Below are 19459 nucleotides of genomic sequence, written 5' to 3'. Positions count from 1 at the left end.
GTAATTGGTTTCACCTAAATGGCCCCAGTTCTGCATAGAGACTATTTTGTAAAACTACTTTGCCCTTTGTCTTTTGTGGAATACAAATAGAACTTGCTGGTTAATCTCTGTTATCAGTTAGCTTTTGATGTTTAACAACTTCCCCTAAACTTAGCGACTTATGATTTTGTGGGTCATCTTTCTGGATTGAGCTAATCAGGCAGTTCTTTTAGTTGACTGGGCACCCTCATGTATCTGCTACCAGTTGGCTAGCAGCTGGGGCAATAAGAGCAACGGGCATGTGCCTTTCAGCATCCAGTAAGTCAGTGGGGTCTTAAATACATGGCATTGGGCAGGAAAGAGAGGCTTAAAGAGAGAGGAAGCCTACAAGGCTTAGGTCTATGCTATTGTCTATAAAGTTGCAAGGCCAGCTCCATTTCATAGAGGGGAGGAGTCACATTTGCAAAGAGAAATGGACATGGGAAGAATTGTAGAATTGTGTCCTTTTAATTTTTTTTTCTGTAATATACCATAGCTTTAAAAAAATTATAAATAATGGCTTCAGATTACCTAAAAATAGGTTATATAATGGCATATACAGTGAAAATTGTGATCTTTCTTTTAGTCTGTTTGGAACCAGTTGCTCAGTTTTGAGGAATGAAGATAAAATTTCAGATAACTTTTCAGATAAGTTTCTGAAAATGTGTTTTAAAACTTCCTAAAGCATTAAGCTTTAATGTTTAATGTAATTTTTATTTATTTTTATTTTTTTATTTTTAATGTAATTTTCAAGGTGCTTTGCAGTTATGAAATCATTAAGGACTTCTGAACAGAATTGGTCAAATAAATATCTAATGTAGGACCAATAGCTTATTATTGAAGAGATGAAATTCCTCCTTGGGGAAATTTGTTTTTATTTTTAGATATAAGGGAAACTTATAGGCAGTCTGAATGACTGAAAAGGACTCAGAGTATAAAGGAAAAAGGAAAGGAATGACTAGGTAGGAATGGGCCAACAATAACTATAAAAAATTATCTAGTGATAAAAGACCTTATTTATAATGAATCTGAGTGTAAGTCATTAAAATGTTGATCCATCTTTTAGAACTATGTATATTTAAAAAGCTTTATTTATATAGCTTGTTACCTTGGGGAAAATAGTTACAATGAAATGTGAAAGAAAACTTAATTCCAGAAAATATGAAATCCTCTAGACATTGCTGATAAAGCCCTAGAGGTATCAAGAAGTGTGGCTCTATACCTGGTAATAACTGTTTTTTTCCTTTGTAAATAAGTAAAGTTTTTCCAAGAAATGTGTGTGTCTGTCAGTTGTGGTACATTATTATGTATTATAGATTATTGCCCTGCGTACATAAGTATGTTGTATTCATATGAATAACACCATATGTTATTGTAAAATACTCTATATTATTTTGTGTTATGATTACTATTGTTTTTGAAGCTCAGTGTGCTTAGTACAATGAGAATAAAATTAGCATTTGTTGATTTATAGAACTAAAGTTAAACATTTTCAGAAGCTGCTATGCAGGTTGGGCATGATGGCACACGCCTGTAATCCCAGCAGTTCAGGAGGATCACAAGTTCATAGCCAGCCTCAGCAAATTAGAGAGGTCCTAAGCAATTTATCAAGACCCTGTCTCAAAATAAAATATTAAAAGGGGATGGGGATGTGGCTCAGTGGTTAAGTGCCCCTGGATTCAATCCCTGGTACCTCTCCCCCGCAAAAAAAAAAGAAGACGTAGTAGTAGTTGCTATGCAGTAAGTTTTAGTACCTGTTTGGAGTGCTAGGGTAGTGTTGAGTGAATTGCTGTTCTAGAGTAATCAGTGGTCTAATGCCTCAGAAGTTGAAATCATGATGTTGGGGCAATGTGGAATGAGCAAGATAGTCTGACTTTGGGTGACCTGATGGCAGATGCTTGGTAAGTCCAGTAAAATTAAGGTCTGGAAGAGTGAATGTTGACAAAATCTGATCAGTAATTATATTCTTCATTTTTGTATTAGAGAAGTATTATCACTTATTCACCTCTTCTTATCATTTCATTTTTCTTTTTTCTGCTAGTACACACAATATAAAAAATTCCTTGGTCTAAAATAAATATAGCTCTCAATAGGAAATAAATCAGCTTCTTTAAAAACAGTCTTTTTGGTGTTCTTTTTTTTTAATTTTTTTTTTTTAGAACAGAAAGTACAAGTAGGGATGAGACAGGAATTTTTTTTTTGAGAGGGGAGAGAGAGAGAGAGAGAAAGAGAGAGAATTTTTTTTTTAATATTTATTTTTTAGTTCTCTGCGGACACAACATCTTTGTTGGTATGTGGTGCTGAGGATCGAACCCGGGCCGCACGCATGCCAGGCGAGCGTGCTACCGCTTGAGCCACATCCCCAGCCCTTGGTATTCTTTATAAATATGAAAAAGATGTTCTTATTGAAACACATTTAATATGTTCTTTTTTTTTTAGGAATAAATCCAGATCTACTACTGAATTAAATGATTACTACACAAATAAAAATGGTAAATGAGATTTTTATTTTCAAACTTCTTCAGCTTGATTGTTTGTGCTATCACATGCAATGATCAGTATTTTTAAGGGCAAGATATTTCAGAATTCATTAAGATTACATGATTTAAATACTATTTTCAGTGTCTGCATATAATAGTAAAACAAGACCCTGTGTTTATCTTGGCTTTATTTATAGTAGAAAACTATTTGGAGATTAAAATGGTTTTTAAATAGCTATTTAAATATGTGAGATATTGGTAAAATGATGCTGATGCAATTTTATTAGTAAATTTAATTGCAGCTGAAGAAATGGCACAGAAAAGATTTGCAGAATAGATGAAAAAGTTGTATACAAATTTGAAGTTGTGTATTGAAATGCTAAAATATGAAAAAAAAATTCCAAAATGATAATGATTTCATTGACTCCACAAAAATAATTTGGAATCTGATCTTATTAGTATAAAGTTTTTTGAGGTGTGGGGCCCCATCCTAGTTCCGGCATATTGTTGACATGTGGGAGCATGCAAGCCTCTCATTGCCAGCTTTTTCTTTTATCAAAAAGAGAGGGAAAAAAAAAAAGATCTGTTTTTTTTACGTGTTTTCTTTTAACCATTGATAAGGAATTTTAAAAACTCTTAGATTCTCCATGAGCAAAACAACAATATCTGACAAGTCAGAATGAAGCTCAGTGTGCTTAGTACAATGAGAATAAAATTAGCATTTGATGATTTATAGAAATAAAGTTAAACATTTTCAGAAGCTGCTATGCAGGTTGGGCATGATGGCACATGCCTGTAATCCCAGCAGTTCAAGAGGATCACAAGTTCATAGCCAGCCTCAGCAAATTAGAGAGGTCCTAAGCAATTTATCAATTTGTAGCCCCTGGTAAGATCTTGTAGAATTTATAATTTCCATTAGGGGCTCTGTCATCATATTTTCCTTTGAATTTGTAAGACCTTCTAATATCTGGTCCCAGCATACTTTTCCAGACTTTTCTGCTCTTTTCCCCTTTAGGAACCCTTAAACATAACCAGATTGTCTTCTCCTAATTCTGAATTTGTCAGATACTTTTTGATATGTTCCTCTGGTCTTGTATCTTTTCCTATTTGGATTTCCCATTTCTTCTCCCTGAATTTGCCTCTAGCCACCATTAAAGTTATAGTTTAATCTTCTCTGAAATACTTTTTTTAAAAAAAAGTTTTAACTACTTATACATGACAGTAGAATGCACTTTGACACATCATACGTAAATGGAGTATAATTTCTCATTTTTTTGGTTGTACATGATGTAGAATTACACTGGTCATATAGTAATATATGTAATAGGATAATGTCAGATTCATTCTGCTAACCTTTCTACCTCTATACCCCTCCCTCCCTTCACTCCCTTCAACCTAAAGTAGTAGTCATATGCTTTCCTGAGTGAAACTCATGATCTGTTAGTAACAGCAGATCTGACTCAGAAATAATATTGTTTGTGATTCTGGTTCATGTCTCATCCTGTGTGTGTGTGTGTATTTTCTTCCCTTTATGAAGTTCAAGTTCCTGAGTGGCAGGCAGTGGAAATTATTAACTGTTTAGTGGAATAACTTGATTATACCAGTAAGGTTCTTTTAAAAGTGGAAAATGTTTTCTTTAAAATTCAACCAAAGTGATAAGCTATGTTAAATTTAGGAGTATATAAGAAACCTTTGGTGGTTCTGCTCATTGCTTATTGGAAGATGAAACTAAGACATAGATAAACTATGAATTTTGAAAGAATGACAATAGCAGTAAACATAGAAAAATAAAATAAATCCTTGGATAAAATTTTCTAATTGATATTAAGCACAGATGATACTTCAGTGGATGATACTTCAGTCTTAATGTTTTACCCAAATCGTGAATCAGTCAGCAAACCCAAGAGATAAAGCCCTTAGGATAAAACCTGACTTAATGATCATTAATAAATGTGATAATCCAAATTATACTTCTGTAAGTTCCTTAGAACAGAAAGAAGCATAACATTTATTTGGATGGTAACTATCATTTGGATGCCTGGGCTGTTTTTCCATTTCAGAGACTGAATATATTCTTAGCCCTGCAGTTAGGTGACATGAATACTCAGGTCGGGTCAGCTAGAAATTCGTGCCTCTGTGGGCTTTCTTTTCCCAAGGGAGTGCATTTTTTTTTTTTAAAGAAAACTTCGTGTTCTTACACAGAGTTGTCATAGCCAGTGATCCAGTGATCCCATTCTGGCTCTTCTCTTCTACAGGGAACCCCTGGGTGTCCCTAGTATGTTCTGTGTTGTGCCTGTGGGTAGGGAACTGGCATCTTCAGAAACAGGAGACAGATGCTTTCTGTGTCATTGCAGCCACCTCATTGGAAGTTGATAATATGTAAGCATATGTCAGATGTTAAGCTGGAGTGTCTTTGGAGATTTATCCACTGTCCTTTCTTATGTACTAACCCTGAAGCTTTTTGTGTATTTTTAATTTAGGAAGCAACAAATACTTGGACCGAATTGGGGGTACAGGCTTTTCACAGAGAAGCTCCAAGAAAGATTCAGCCCCCTCAGAAGCAGAGCTGGAGAGACAACAGATTCTCCAGGAAATGAGAAAGAGAACATCCCTTCACCATGACAATAGCTGGATCCGACAGCGTAGTTCCAGCATAAATAAAGAGCCCATCTATCTGCCTGGGGTCATGAGAAGGTGGGAGAAGGTTTGGGAATTGCTGCTTCTTTGTTGTGAGGCAAATGCTTAATTTCTAGATGTGCTGGTGATTTGTTTGGACAGAAGAGATATCATAATTTCTTCTACTTACCTGAGGTCTGGCAAGAGGATGACAAGTAGGAAAAAAAAAAAAAAAACATTGGGCTCTATCCTATGTCGACCATGAGCCAGATGCTTTGCCTACAACATCTCATTTAATCTGGAGAAACTGGTTTGAAGTAGGGTAGTAATTCTGTGACTCAAGCAGGTAATATAGTTGGACAAGACAACATGGTTAATAGGTTACAAATCTGGTTCTAGAACTCTGAAGTGGAATTGGGATAATTAAATAAGCACTTAGTGCTTTCTGGGCTGCCAGACTTTAAAAAAGGTATTGAAACTTCTGTTTATAATGAGATGATGATTAGATTAGAATTATCAAAATGGGATTTGCAAAGTGTGAAAAATCTAAGTTTTCTAACTTTAAAAAGTTAAGTATACAGAATAAATTAGAGATGAAAAGATGAATATTTTAAAAGATAAATCTTGGTAAACAAATCCTGCAGCTACTTTGAGTCAGTATTTCCTTATTTGACAAACTGGGAAAAGTTATTTTTAACACCCTAGAGACAAAAAGCTCATTTTCTCAGCATACAAAATATCTTCTTAAAAATCAGTAAATGAACCTTAATGACTATAAGAAAATAGGTGATTTGAGCAGGCGGTTTATAAGAAAAAGAAACAAAAAGCCAATCAATGTATGAAGATCAACACTATTCCCAAAATAACGATATGTCTCTTTTACTTAGGAGATTTGGAAAGAATTATATGATTGCTTAAACTTAGTAATTGTATAAGCAAATAGGAATACTTCCCAGTTGGGTGGATAGCTTTTCAGTGTGTATTAAGCAAAGTTTTATACATCTGAATTCAGTGAACAATTAAGTTTCTAACATTCTTATCTTCTGGATGTATTTGGATAAGTCTGCACAGATATATCCAAAATGATGAATACTTAACACATTATTAATAATGACTGAAAAAAATCACTATGTCCTCTGTGAAAAGGGCAATTAATAGTTGTTCAATAGGTAGTGGTATACCAAAAAGATGAAATACTATATAACCAATAAAGGAAGAGAAAGACATTGCTGCATAATATAGCACTTCAAAACCTAGTGGGTTAAAATAACAACTCGTTCTTTCTCTCTGATCTGAGGGTTGCCTAGGAAATTCTTTGCATGCAGTTGACTGGGGCACTTGAGCAACTGTAGTCATTTAGAGTAGGAGCTGGTAATTAAAAAAAAAGTAGAATAACATTTTTAAAAGAAAAAATAAAGGACTAGACAGTAAATAAGTTTTGTTGGCTGCAGAGGTCTCTGTCACCTATTCTTTGTTTTCGAAATGACTCTTTGAAAAATGAGCTATATATATCTTGGCAATGGGCTGTAATTTGTTGCCTCTCATGCAGAGGGACCTCTGAAGAGCTTAAGCCATAGCTAGTGGTTAGAAACATCTGTTCTTACCTGTGCTGCTCCACATAGCTGCCTGGGCTTCCTCATGGCATGGCACCTGGATTCAAACAGGTAGACTGGCAGAAGGACATACCCTAATATGTAAGTTTTCTTCCATTCCATGTGCATCATGGCTGCTGATGCCTGTTGGCCACAGATCAAGCCTAAAGTCATTGGCAGGGACTACACAATAGAGTGGATTCCAGAAGGTATGGTTCCTTGGGAACCAGCAAGGTACCATCTGCCACATGAATAGGCATGAAGTTATATGTTAAATGGTAAATGAGTTATTGAAGACTGTGTTATAGCATTATCCCACTTAAGAATGTTAACAGGCAAATACCTTGCATGTGTATATAAACACATTTGTACTTCTGAAAATTTGATTGTATATGTAAATATTTGCACATGTGAGAAATGTGTGAAGGACCTATAGTTAGCACAGGTTAGATTAGGGCAAGTGTGGTGAGTGAGGGAAGGGACCCTTGAAATCTCTCATATACTGTTCTGTGTTGCGTGAGTTTTTCCATGTGATATATTACTCTTATAATGTTAAATTTAAATGCATATTTTAAGCTTGACATATGAGAATATTTAAGAGTAATAGCAACACAATTGATAAGTGAGGAAAAAACTTATAATTTGCAATTAATATTGGTTGATCAGTATTAATGTAAGTATACAACTTTAAAAGAGATTTTTCAGAAGGTGTCTTTAAGTCAGTTTGTGAGCTAAATTTGTTTTCAATTTAAGGGATTGGTTGGCAAATGCTTCTGGTAATGTGGACATTAAGCAGTTGGAATTTAGGGTTTTGGATGGTGAATGATTGAGCACTTCATGGAAGGCTGGTCTGTGTTATTTGAAATCAGGGTGACTGGGTTGAAAGCTGAGTACCACCCTTGACTAGCTCTTAACTGTGGTCTGTTTAACTTTGATGAGATTTAAAAAATCTTTTCTAGAATTGTGGAGATTAAGTTTAATACTGTTGTGAAAACATCTAGCCTAATACTTATCATATTTAAGTGCTTAAAATATAGTTTTGGATTGAATTTGAAAGACTGTAAAATTTATATTTCTAAACTATCAAAGATAATGGTTGTCTGTCTTACTGTTAGCTTTTATCTTTAAAAATACTTTTCTTTTCCACTTTGGTTGTACTTATTTTATCTAAGCACCAAGTGAATGAAGTAAAAGTGAAGGTTGATTGAAATGTGAAACCTCATGCTAGCTCTGATGATGAGCAATTTACCTGTTCAAGGTAATTTTCTATGTAAGTGGATGTAAATTAATACCTGCTTTAGAAATACACAGAATGGACCTTTTAATGGTTGTAATGATGTGTTGAATAGGTTTCTAGTTGGATTCCTAATGCTGTTTTGATGAGTCCTTTACGTGTTTCAGAGGTGAGTCTCTAGATAACCTGGACTCCTCACGATCTGCTTCTTGGCGACAGTCCCCTTGGCTTGGTCAGCCTGCAGGCGTCTATGCTTCTTCCTCTGTTCAAGACTTCAGTCGCCCACCACCTCAGCTGTTGTCCACATCCAACCGTGCCTACATGCGGAACCCATCCTCCAGTGTGCTGCCTCCTTCCGCTGGCCCTGGGAAGGCCACCACAGGCGGAGTCACCAACCAGACCCCTACCCCTCGCAGCCACTCCCCTTCCACTCCACAGCCACAGCCACAGCCACAGCCAGGCACTCAGCCCCGCAGCAGGTGAGGCCCTTTGTTTTTCTCCTCTCCTTCTCTTAGTCTCAGGGTTTTTTAAATCAAAATTTTTCCTAAATCTTGTTCAAGCTTTCAGTGAAAAAAGAAAAGCACTTTTGAATATGTCACAGTCAGATCAAGAAGACTTTCTTAATATCTCTTCATGCTACCCTAATAGTATTTATAGATGTCTCAGAAGTCAGTGGAGACCTTGAAGATGTCTACTAGCTGCCAGGGTTTTCTTGGCAACTGGTAGACATCTTCAATATGTAAGACATATTCAGATATGTCTTACAACCAAGACACGTGGTCAGTGTCTTGGTTGTAAGACATATCTGAATAGTCCTCCATTTGGAATCATAAAAACATATACTAGATCACAGATGCTTTTCCTATTTATGGGTAAAAGCAGTATTGTGAAATGTTTGGCTGTTTTAATGACACTGCAATACAAACTCATTTTATAGGAACTGAGTATAGGAGAAGACATTATAATCAAGTGTTCATAGTCTGGTGAGCTTTAACAACCTGGGTTTAAAAAAATATTAAATAGGTTAGGTCTTTGGTTTTGGGGTTTTTGATTGCCAGAATCCTTGCTTAGCTGTTATCTGGTTTGCCATCATTTTGTTCAGGCTACATCAACTGAGTTCCATAGTTCACATGGGGTAGGAAGTGTGTGAGAGTTTAATAGCATCACTAGCCACATGCCTTGTGCTGTGGAGTGAAGCTCAAATGTCAGAGTGGGTTTTGTTGTTAAATCTGCATAGTGTCTCCCAGATCTTTTGTGTTTCGTGTAAGTACATGCTTCTGTTGTCACCCCAAGGGAATTCTGGCACATGCTACATTTTTTTTTTTTTTTAACAAATGGGACAATTTTTAAAGGCAGAAATACATTGATATTAAGATTTTTTTTAACTATCAAAGAAGAGACTTTTATAAGGAGTCTTTTTATAATCTAATATAATGTTGCCTATGCCAAAATCTACAAAATGTATCTTAAAGAGATTGAAGTAAAAGAAAAGGGGTAAGGATTTATGATCAGTTTGTCAGCAGAGGCGAAATTTGTGCAGAGGAGAGGACCCATTTATTTACTGGGATCCCCACTTACCACATGCTAGAAGAACAGAGGTCAGAGGGATGATCATTGAGCTTCTCTTCCCCAAGAAGATCTCTATGGCCTTCAACATTGGACACTCAGCAGCTATGCACTGCTCAGCACCACTAAAGTTCTGTGCTAATCCCTAGGGATGCAGAGGTAAGGAGGAAGTGACTGTCACTTCAGCACTGCAAGAGATGAGACCTACATCCAGAAGTAAAGTAGAAACCCCTTCTATATGTAAATGGTAGCTGCCTGGCGGTATTTATTTTATTCTCTGCTGAGCCAGTTGTTTAGACCAGAGACACAGGCAGGAAAGCACTGACATTTTGTTTAATTAGAAAACTGGGCAAATAAGAAAGAATCAAAAGTAGAACTCTCGATGCCTGTTGAGGGAAGTTGGGGCTGCTCTTCAGTCTGGGGTATGGAGTGACATGATTAGAGTTGCATGCTTTGGCAGGTTTAACTGGCATGAAAATGTAATGGATTAGAGGAGGGGAAGTATTGCTAAGTAGGTCTATGATCTAAGGAGAATGGTGTCATAAAGTGCCGAGTGGACTAATTACACTGGAACTGTTCATGTAGGTGAGTATTTGTCCGGGGTCCCAGAGCTGCCATGCAGATCATTCACAATTACAGTATAATTGAGGCATGCTGTGCTTGTCTGGTAAAATTTTTCTCCCACAGATACATACAGCCTTCCTTAAGTTGCTATTATGGATGCAAATACCAGAGCGTGATTTTAAATATGAATCTCGTGTGTTCAGGTGAACACTTCCATTCCGTTCTTGTTCTGTGTTTAGGTCAGTCAGTGGGAAGCGAGTGTGCTCCTACTGTAATAACATTCTGGGCAAAGGAGCTGCCATGATCATCGAGTCCCTGGGTCTTTGTTATCATTTACATTGTTTTAAGGTGAGACTGAGATAAATAGCCTGCAGGCCTGCAAAGCTTTGCTTGGAGAGCGCATGGCTTCTTTGAGCCGCTGGGTGTGGATGTGCCACTAACAAGCTAGGTGCTATATTTGTCCGTCTGTGCTTTGTTGGAATCAAAGGTTGCTTGCTATTACTTGGTTCTCAAATTTTGAATTTAGTCATAAGTGAATCTGGAAACACTATGCATTTCCTATCTCTAATCTCTGAGAATTCTATAAATAAAATTTACAGTGCATAAATGCTTAACATGCTATCATAGGCATACTTAAAATATAATTTACCAATGTTATTGAAGGCATAGGGACCTGAAATTATGACAGGGTCTAAAAGCTTACCTTGGAATAGGGAGAACACAAAGGAAAACCATTGCAAATATTTAAAAAATTGCACAGCCTGCTTATACCTGACAGGTTTTTGTACACAAGAAAGTGCTAAGGCTGTGATTGTTTAGCATTGTCTGTCTCTAGAGACGTATGTATTTGATTCTTAGGCTTACTTTGGGCCAGAAGAAAGGCCCCCTGTTGATCCTGGATTCCTACAGACCAGCTATGGACTTGAAATGTGTCCATAGCTGGCTTGCACTGTTCCTAGGCAGAACAGAATGACTCAAAATAATTAGTGTTTGAGCCTTGAAGGGAGGAGCCTGTGGGAACATTTGCCAAGCTAGTGTGGCAGGAATACTGGAGGTGGCTTCCCCCAGAATGGAGTGCCAAAACCCGAACTCCATTCACTTCAGCCAGTACTTTTATGTGGTGATGTACCCTCCATTCCCCTGGGGGCTATGAAGACTAAATCTCCTTAAGCCAATTAGCAAATTATTTCCACTTTATTTGGGGCTCTATTTAAAATGGTCATCTTGGCTCTTAAAATTGACTCTATGAATTTTTTAATGTCCTATCTGGAAGAATTGATTTTAATCTACTAATCATTTCTTGGCCTTCCCCCTCCCCCTCCACTTTTCTTTTTCTTTGTTTGAAATGTATCCAAGAGCTTAGAAGCTGCATTTTGCTTCTTTTGTTTTTCTTTACTTTTTTTTTCTGGGTGCGCCCCAAGCTTCCTTGAGCTAATTGTACATGGGTTGTTTTTTCTTTTTCCTTTCTCTCTCTCTCTTTTTTTTTTTTTTTTGGTCTCCCAGTGTGTGTCCTGTGAGTGTGACCTCGGAGGTTCTTCCTCAGGAGCCGAAGTCAGAATCAGAAACCACCAACTGTACTGCAATGACTGCTATCTCAGATTCAAATGTAAGAGAGCAAATCAGAGAGAAAATTTCTTGTCTCTTAAGGAGACCACGGGTTCCCATGCATTTCCCTGAAACTGCAGCCATGTCCCCTTCAGCTTCACTGCCATAGGAATCTAGATTTTAGGGATCTTAGTCTATCCCCTTCGAAGAGGGTGTGTAGTATATGGTTCACTGCTTGGGGTCCAGCCACAAGGGTGGGTTATAGGGTAGTGGAACTGGAGAGGAACTTGTACCCAAAAGTCCAGACCCTGCATCTCTTCTGCATAGGGTCTGAATAACTCAAGGGGACAGTTAAACCAAAACAGACAAAGTGACTGAGGGTTGATCTCTCCCCAATGGCTTGTTTTTATTGTTTAATAATGAGCTTTGTTATGTGGTTTAGAATATGACCAAATTTGCAAGTAATCATTTAGAGTACTGGAGAATATCAGCTTATTCTCCATGTTATTGTCTAATCAGATAGCATTATACACAGCATTTTAAAAGAGCCTTAATTCTTATCTGACTATATAGTGTTTAGGTGTGATTTTTTTGCAAAATGCATTTTCCAAAACTTCAGATGCTGGTTTTGTCTAAGCATTTGTGTGTTATAAAATATAGGGTAGCATATTTGGGTTGTGTGTTGTTTATAGCTGCAGTAAGACAAACATTAGTGCTGTGTATATTTTGAACCTTGATGCTGGTAACATGTTTCTTCCTTACTGTGAAGTGGTGTCACAAGTGGTATCAGCAAAACCATTTGCTTTTGAACTCTGAGGTATTTATATGACCCCTTATGTGAAGAGTGCTTTGGAAATAGTTTAAGCCCCATCAACTCTCTCTTATCTGTTGGTGGCTTCTGAGCCTTCTTTCCCCAGCTGTTCAGTCAGTCCTCCCTGGACACTGACGCTGAGGTTGGAGAGTGGCAAGGCTGGGCATGGCTGGGGAGTGTGTGTATGTGTGTGCCCTTTTCTCTCTTTGCTCCAAAGCCAAATATAATTGATTTTTAGAATCATTATTATAAAATTGCCCATGCCTTTTTTTTCTCCTTCAATGCAAATAATAGAGAGTTGAGTGTAATTTCTTTCTATGTCAGCAGTTCATTTTTATTCCATTTTTACAACTAAGGAATTCTGGAGCCCAGAGGCTGCGATTTGCCTAGCTTTATCCTAAAACTGAGTGACAGGTTACTCTCTCTACCTCACTGGGCCACTCTCTGAGTGATGACTGCTATGTAGCCCATGAAGCGATATTCTTTCGTTTCTGAATCTAAGCACTTTTCTCTCTTCTCTCCTTACCTGATCAGCTGGACGGCCAACCGCCATATGATGTAAGTCTCCATATGAAAGCACTGTTGCAGATAGAAGAAGAGGTGCTTGCTGCTGATGTAGATCTATAAATACGTGTCTGATGTCTTTTTTGCTCTTTTTTAAAAAAGAATAACTCTTCTTCTTTTTTTTTTGCCTTATTAGATTATGTAGGACCATTGTAGTCTTGGTAGACCCTATATTTTTGTTTGTTTATTTATAAGAAGGTAATTTTGTGTGGGAAAAAGTGCAGTATTTACTTCTTTGAAGACAGCATCATAAAAGCACAAGGGAAAAAATAAGAACTTAAAAATATTTTTGAGGCTGATGATGATCAAGTTTTGACTATTTAGTGGTGTTTTGAAGAGGGTATTTTATTGTTTTTTTAAAAAAGTTCTTAAAACATTATTTGAAATAGTTAATATAAATATATAATTGTACTTGCTCTGTTTATTGTATACTAAGTTAATGTGGAAACACATGAAAATTTTCATTTAAATCCATCCCTAAATTTGCTTTCTGTATCCTTTTTTTCCACCTATGTAATATGATTGAAAGAAATTTTTAGCTTATGTAACATTTTGTTTTGCTTGATGAGGAGAGCTCAGTTTTCTTCACCAGAACTGTTGCTAAGCAATTCAGTAGAAAGCTGCTTATTTTCGCTAATGAAAAATAACCATGGTTTGTATCCTAGAAGTTTTCTTCAGAACCTAATGAGCCTTTCTGTTCAGCTGCATTTGTAAATAAACTTGCTGATGCATTTAAGGAGTGGTCCTCTTTCTTGTGTGTGTCTCCCTTTCAGTCCTTTAGATCATATTTTAGTATATGGTCTTTCTTGACACTTTTATTTAGCAGCTTTACCAAGATATAATGCACATATAATAATCTACACATATTTTAAGTGTACAATTTGACAAATTTTGATAGTGCGTAAGCCTGTGAAACTATCACCCATGGTTTCAATGGTTTTACTGAAACATTTTAATGAGGAATGTTTTAGTCAGCTTTTTCATCACTGTGACCAAAAGACCTGACAAGGACAACTAGAGCAGGAATTTTAATTTTGGTTCAGTTTCTGAAGTTTAGACCGTGGTCAGCCAACTCCATAGCTCTGGGTCTGAGGTGATACAGAGCTTCATGGCAGAAGGGTGTGGTGGAATAAAGCAGCTCAGGACACAACAACCAGGAAGCAGAGAGCTCTGCTCACCAAGGACAAAGTATAAACCCCAAAGGCACACCTCCAGTGACTTATCTCCTTTAACTACACTCTACCTGCCTACAGTTGCCACTCAAATAGTCCATATCAGTGGATTAATCCACTGATTACATTGCAACTCTCATAATCATTTCACCTCTGAGCATTCTTACATTGTTTTAAACATGAACTTTTGGGGCACACCTCATATCTAAACCATATCAAGGAACTTGATTTTTTGATAAAAGTTATATTTTTTAATACAGTAAATTTTTCTGGTAAGAGGTACTGTCGGTGATGAATTATTGGTTCATTTTAATAAAATCTTCACTTTTGTTGCCCCAGTAAATTTAGAAAATCTGAAGAGCAAAAAATATACTCTGTTTTAGTAATTTGGAGTTGGAATGCAAGAATATAAAACTTAAGCAAAAATATAAACAACTTGCTTGAATTCTTTAGAGTAATATAAGCAGAGTGGGTAATTCCAGGAAATGAGAACTGTGTTGTAATATGCTTAAAATATGTAATTAAGAAGTGGTAATGGGGGAGAAAATTAAAAATTTAGTTTCAGATTTTATTTTGTTAAGCACTTATTTGTTATTTCTGATTACTGAAGTAGTTATATTTATTGAAGAAAATTTGCCAAATGGTCTACAGTATGAAGAATTTATACTCTCAGTCCCAAACTCCAAAGAAAAGATCAGTATTTAAAGTCAGTCTGCATATAGATACTTATTATAATGCCTTCTTAGTTAAACTGGATTGTGAACAATTTTCATGTTCTTAAAATCATTTCTGTTTTAGTTATTCTTTTTGGTGCTGAGGATTGAACTCAGGGCTGTGAGCATGTTAGACAAGCACTCTACAACCAAGCTACACCCCCAGCTCTCTCTCTATTTTGAATAGTTGCAAAGAGCTCCATTGTTTGGCTCTACTAATATGTAGTTGATAATTTCACTATTATGTACATTTTGGTTCCCAATATTTAAAAAACTTTGTATATATAATTATAGTACATAATGTAAATCTATTTCTAATATAAATCCTATATGACCATGATCATATCTATTTATTATTCTCATAGACTTGAGATCATGTGATTTAAGGCTCCCCTGACTCATATTGCCAACATGGTTTCCAGTAAAGTGTTACCAGCTCTGACCCTCATGAGCAGTGTTTGGGCTTGTCCATCTCATGATATATTTATGAAGATGAATTTCTACTGCCTTGTGCTCTGCCTATCATATTAGCCCTCAATATGCACTAGTTAAATAAACCACTGTTTCCTGTTTCAGTTTCTGCCTTTTTTGCTCTTCACTGCCCCCAGTGCATGCTTTAATTCTTGCATCATGATTTTAGTGTTATTCAATGTCTTTTCTGACCATTACTCCTTTTCATCTAAGCCTTTTTTTAAAAAAAATATTTTTTAGTTGTCAATGGACCTTTATTTTAATTATTTATATGTGGTGCTGAGAATTGAATCCAGTGCCTCACACATGCATGGCAAGTGCTTTACAACTAAGCCATAACCTCAGCCTTTTCATCTAAGCCTTTTGTGTTTTCTTTTTAATCTTAGAAATAGAAATGTAGATTTGATTTTTCTCTGTTGTTGTGACTTTTCTCCTCATTTCTCACACTATCTTGGTTTACGATACAAGTTTTGTTAGTACAAATTGTTAAGTATGGTTTCTGAGATTTTCTTTTAGGATACTGGTTCTTCAGTATCTTTGTATTATTAAGGCATAAACCCATTAGTATTTATTTGTCATATCATTGAAGAATAAGGGAAGATTCAATCATTCAATAAATTTGTATTCAAACTTTGTGTCAGGCATTGCTTTGGGTACTGTGACTAAATACAGCAGTGACTAAATTCTGACTGGGTTTCTATTTCTCTTTGAGGGAGATGATAAACCAATATGTGAAAATAGGATATACAGGTGGTGAAATGAATAATGGAGAACAAATAGCCAGAGTAAGAAGGATCCAGGTATGGATCATGTGGATGGGCAGAGGACAGCCTCTTAGAAGAGACAAAGGAATGAGTGGGCAAACCATGCACATCCTTGAAGGAAAAGCATCCCAGACCTGGGGCACAGCAAGTACCAAAGTCTTAAGGCTGGAGGTTAGTTGGTGTGTTCATGAAACAGCCTTGTGGTTGGAGTGGAATTAGTAAGGAGGTTTATAGATGTGGGGAGGGAAGCCCAGACAGCAAGCCATTGCAGGACCTTGACTTTTATCGTGAATAGTATCAGAAGACATTGGAAGGGTTTGAGTGAAAGAGAGAAATGAACTGACTTATGCATTAAAAGGACTACAGACTACTGTGTGAACCAGAGCTTGCAAAAGGATAAAGGTAAAAGCAGGGAGACCAGTTCAAAGAATACTGGAATTGTCCAGGCAAAAATCGATGTTTTCATCAACAGGGTAAAAACAGGGGAGATGGGGTAGAAGATTATGTGGGGTATGTGTGTGTGTGTGTGGAGTGTCTGTATATTGACATTAAGCTGACAGAATTTAATGATGGATTAGATATAGCATCAGAGGAAAAAGAAAAGCAAAAATTACTCAAATCTTGGCTTTAAGGAGCCAGAAAAATGAAGTGGTCATTTTCTGAAGTGGAGGAGATTGTGGGTGGAGTACATTTTGAGTAGTGAGGCAGGAGGCCTACTAAATATCTATATGGCTTTGTTGAGTAGTCAACTGGTTATGCAAGTGTGGAGTTCAAGGGAGAAGACTAGACTTGAAATAGAAATGTAGAATCGGTGGTGAGTAAATTGAATTTTCAAGCTGAGAGTCAGGAGGACATCACCAGGATTCTGACTGTAACTAGAGTGGAGAAGATGTTCAAGGACTGAGTCCTGATATTCTTCAGCATTATGAATCAGACTTGTAAAAATGTGTCCACTCAGCCAGGAAAAGAGCCAAGGCTCTGGTGCCATGGAAGCCAAGTCAAGAGCATAGTTCAAGAACAGATAATCCTGTGATAACAAATGTTTCTTAGAGACTCAGTAAAATGAGGAAGAAAATTGACAACCAGGAATCTCCGATGGGCTTTTTCCCTTGTCCTGCATATATTGGTGTTGTTGGACTGCCCTTCTCAGAAAGTCCATGTGAGCCCCTTCCCATATACAATACCTAGCCCATTTTCTAGCATCTGGCAGCCTTTAACTCAAGGACCCTGCTATTTTTGCCTATTTCCCCAGTGATTTGAACCTGAAAGAGAACATGGAAAGTCATTTCTCACCCACTCAGCCAGACTGCAGCACACTTTCTATCTGTACCCGCCTTCATACTAGCAACTGGAATTGCACTTCCTGATGTGTTATATTTCATCTCAACATACATGGAGTCCCACCCTCCTCTGTGGCTTTGTGCAAGGGAAGATATTTGGTTGGAGCTACCCTGACTGCTTCAGGATTCAGAGCCAGCCAACTGTGTGGCATTTCTGCTCTGATGTGTTCTGATACTCAAATTTCTGGTCTCTTAGCAAAGATATAGGCTGTTGTCATGCTGCTACTTTTCACGCTACAAATAAGCTTTGGCCCTTAAATGATGGTTCACAATTCATGCAAGTAAGAATAGTATTTAAAAAGCTAAATTAAAAAGATAAAGTATTAATCTTTGGTTAACAACCATCTTTGGGGCAAGAAAACAACTTCTGGATTCTTCCTTAGAAAACATGTATGTTGTATGATGAATACAAAGCAAACCTTACACTCATGAAGGAGAGGCACATATCCAAAAGATTCCAGAGACCTGAACTATGAGAGAAATACTTTGTTTAGGAATCCAGGAGTCATTTACACTAAGGGAGTAGAAGTGACTTCACAGTTGACGACATTTGAACACATCTTTAAAGGCAGATAACCGCTTAACAGAGCATATGGGATGATTTCCACATCCCAGTGGTTCTCCCTACTCCATGTTCCCATCAAAACCTTCCATAGTTTGGCCTGTTTTATGGAAATATGAGTAGGGAACTAGATACACTGTGTCAGATAATGTGTCTGGGAAGTGGCAGTTATCTGACCCAGTACCAAAGAGAATTAAGTACCCCAGTTCAAGGTTCTACAACACAGCAGCAGGCACAACAATTTATTACCTATTGTATAGGGGCTGGGATTGTGACTCAGCTTGCCTAGCATGTGCAAGGTCCTGGGTTCGATCCTTGGCATCACATAAAAAAATAATTAAAATTAAGGTATTGTGTCCCACTACAACTAAAAAATATTTTTTAAAAAGAACTAGGAGAAGAATTTGATAGTTTCAAACACAAGGAAATGATAAATGTTTTAAGGCCATGGGAATCCTAATAACCCTGACTTGATCATTATACATCAGATACATGTACCAAGGTATAACACGTACCCAGTAAATATGTATAATTATCATGTCTAGTCTGCTTCAGGTCTATTTCCCTAAATGTAGCCAACTGGTCTGGGGGTGAGATGGAGGCAAAAATGTCTTTCATTTTTTGAGTTCACATAAGATACAGGAAGTTGTAGAAAGGGTCTAAAGAACTGAATCAGGCCAAACTCACAACTACTTGTAGAACTGTCTTCCAAAGAAACGTGTCCATTCCTGCTCCCTCCCAGCCTGTTCAGTGGACAGTGGCCACAATGCCACCCGCATCTTCCCCTGTAGACTAGTGCTGTTTGTAGTGCCTGCTGCTCCCGCTCTTTCTGCAACACTCTCCCACCCCATGACCAAGCATCCATCTTCATCAGCGACAGACCCACCAGCTTTGGCTGCAGGTTTTCCAAAGGAAGGGTCTGTGGAGTTCCCAACAATAGCACAAACACCCACATGGCAGCAGTACCTCTGAGCAAGTAGCCTTCGAGATGCCACAGGTCCATAGCAGGCATGGCATGCAGTCCTCTGGAGAAAGCCTCGTCCTCCCAAGGCACCTGCATCCGTGGCCCTTCGTAGTGCTGTAAGCCCTTTCTCGTTCTGTCCTTGGCTGATTCTTTTTTAATAGAAGTTTTATTTTTTGTGCACCTAAGCTGACCATGTGAATGAACAAATCTAATAGCTGGAAGAACTACACTCGTTTTTACAGATTGTCTCCCGATGGTTGTCTCCCAGTGGTCTGGCTTAAAACAAATCAAGTGGCCATGATTTGCTTGACCTTGACTACCACATTGAAACTAGTTTGGGAGAAACCAGCTTTTACTGTTTTTGAAAAATTACATCTTCACCCTGTCAATTTAACAAGGAATGACTGTGCCAATAAAAGGTTTTTCCTTTTTAAAAAAATTATCATGTGTTAATTTAAAAAAAACACTCTGAGAAACATTGCC

General features: G+C 37.3%; 1 protein-coding gene across 18 annotated transcripts in view; it reads left to right on the top strand.

Annotated features, from left to right (window-relative positions):
* Lmo7 (LIM domain 7) overlaps positions 1 to 13726 on the top strand; it is a 208227-nt gene extending 194501 nt beyond the window's left edge. For 15 of the 18 annotated variants that reach the window (XM_078015778.1, XM_040281389.2, XM_078015772.1 and 12 more), the window contains 6 exons: positions 2458 to 2510; positions 4979 to 5192; positions 8108 to 8419; positions 10310 to 10418; positions 11574 to 11676; positions 12961 to 13726. In XM_078015778.1, the coding sequence (XP_077871904.1) occupies positions 2458 to 2510; positions 4979 to 5192; positions 8108 to 8419; positions 10310 to 10418; positions 11574 to 11676; positions 12961 to 12983 (814 nt within the window). In that variant the 3' untranslated portion in view covers positions 12984 to 13726. The remainder of the gene's footprint in view (positions 1 to 2457; positions 2511 to 4978; positions 5193 to 8107; positions 8420 to 10309; positions 10419 to 11573; positions 11677 to 12960) is intronic. The other 3 variants (XM_078015773.1, XM_040281392.2, XM_040281394.2) reach the window with 1 other exon arrangement.
* Positions 13727 to 19459: the final 5733 nt, after the last annotated feature.

Source organism: Ictidomys tridecemlineatus, chromosome 6 (genome assembly GCF_052094955.1).
Source record: "Ictidomys tridecemlineatus isolate mIctTri1 chromosome 6, mIctTri1.hap1, whole genome shotgun sequence".
Taxonomy (NCBI): Eukaryota; Metazoa; Chordata; class Mammalia; order Rodentia; family Sciuridae; genus Ictidomys; species Ictidomys tridecemlineatus.
The sequence above is the reverse complement of the archived record's forward strand: the minus strand, read 5'-3'. Positions and strand labels throughout refer to the sequence as shown.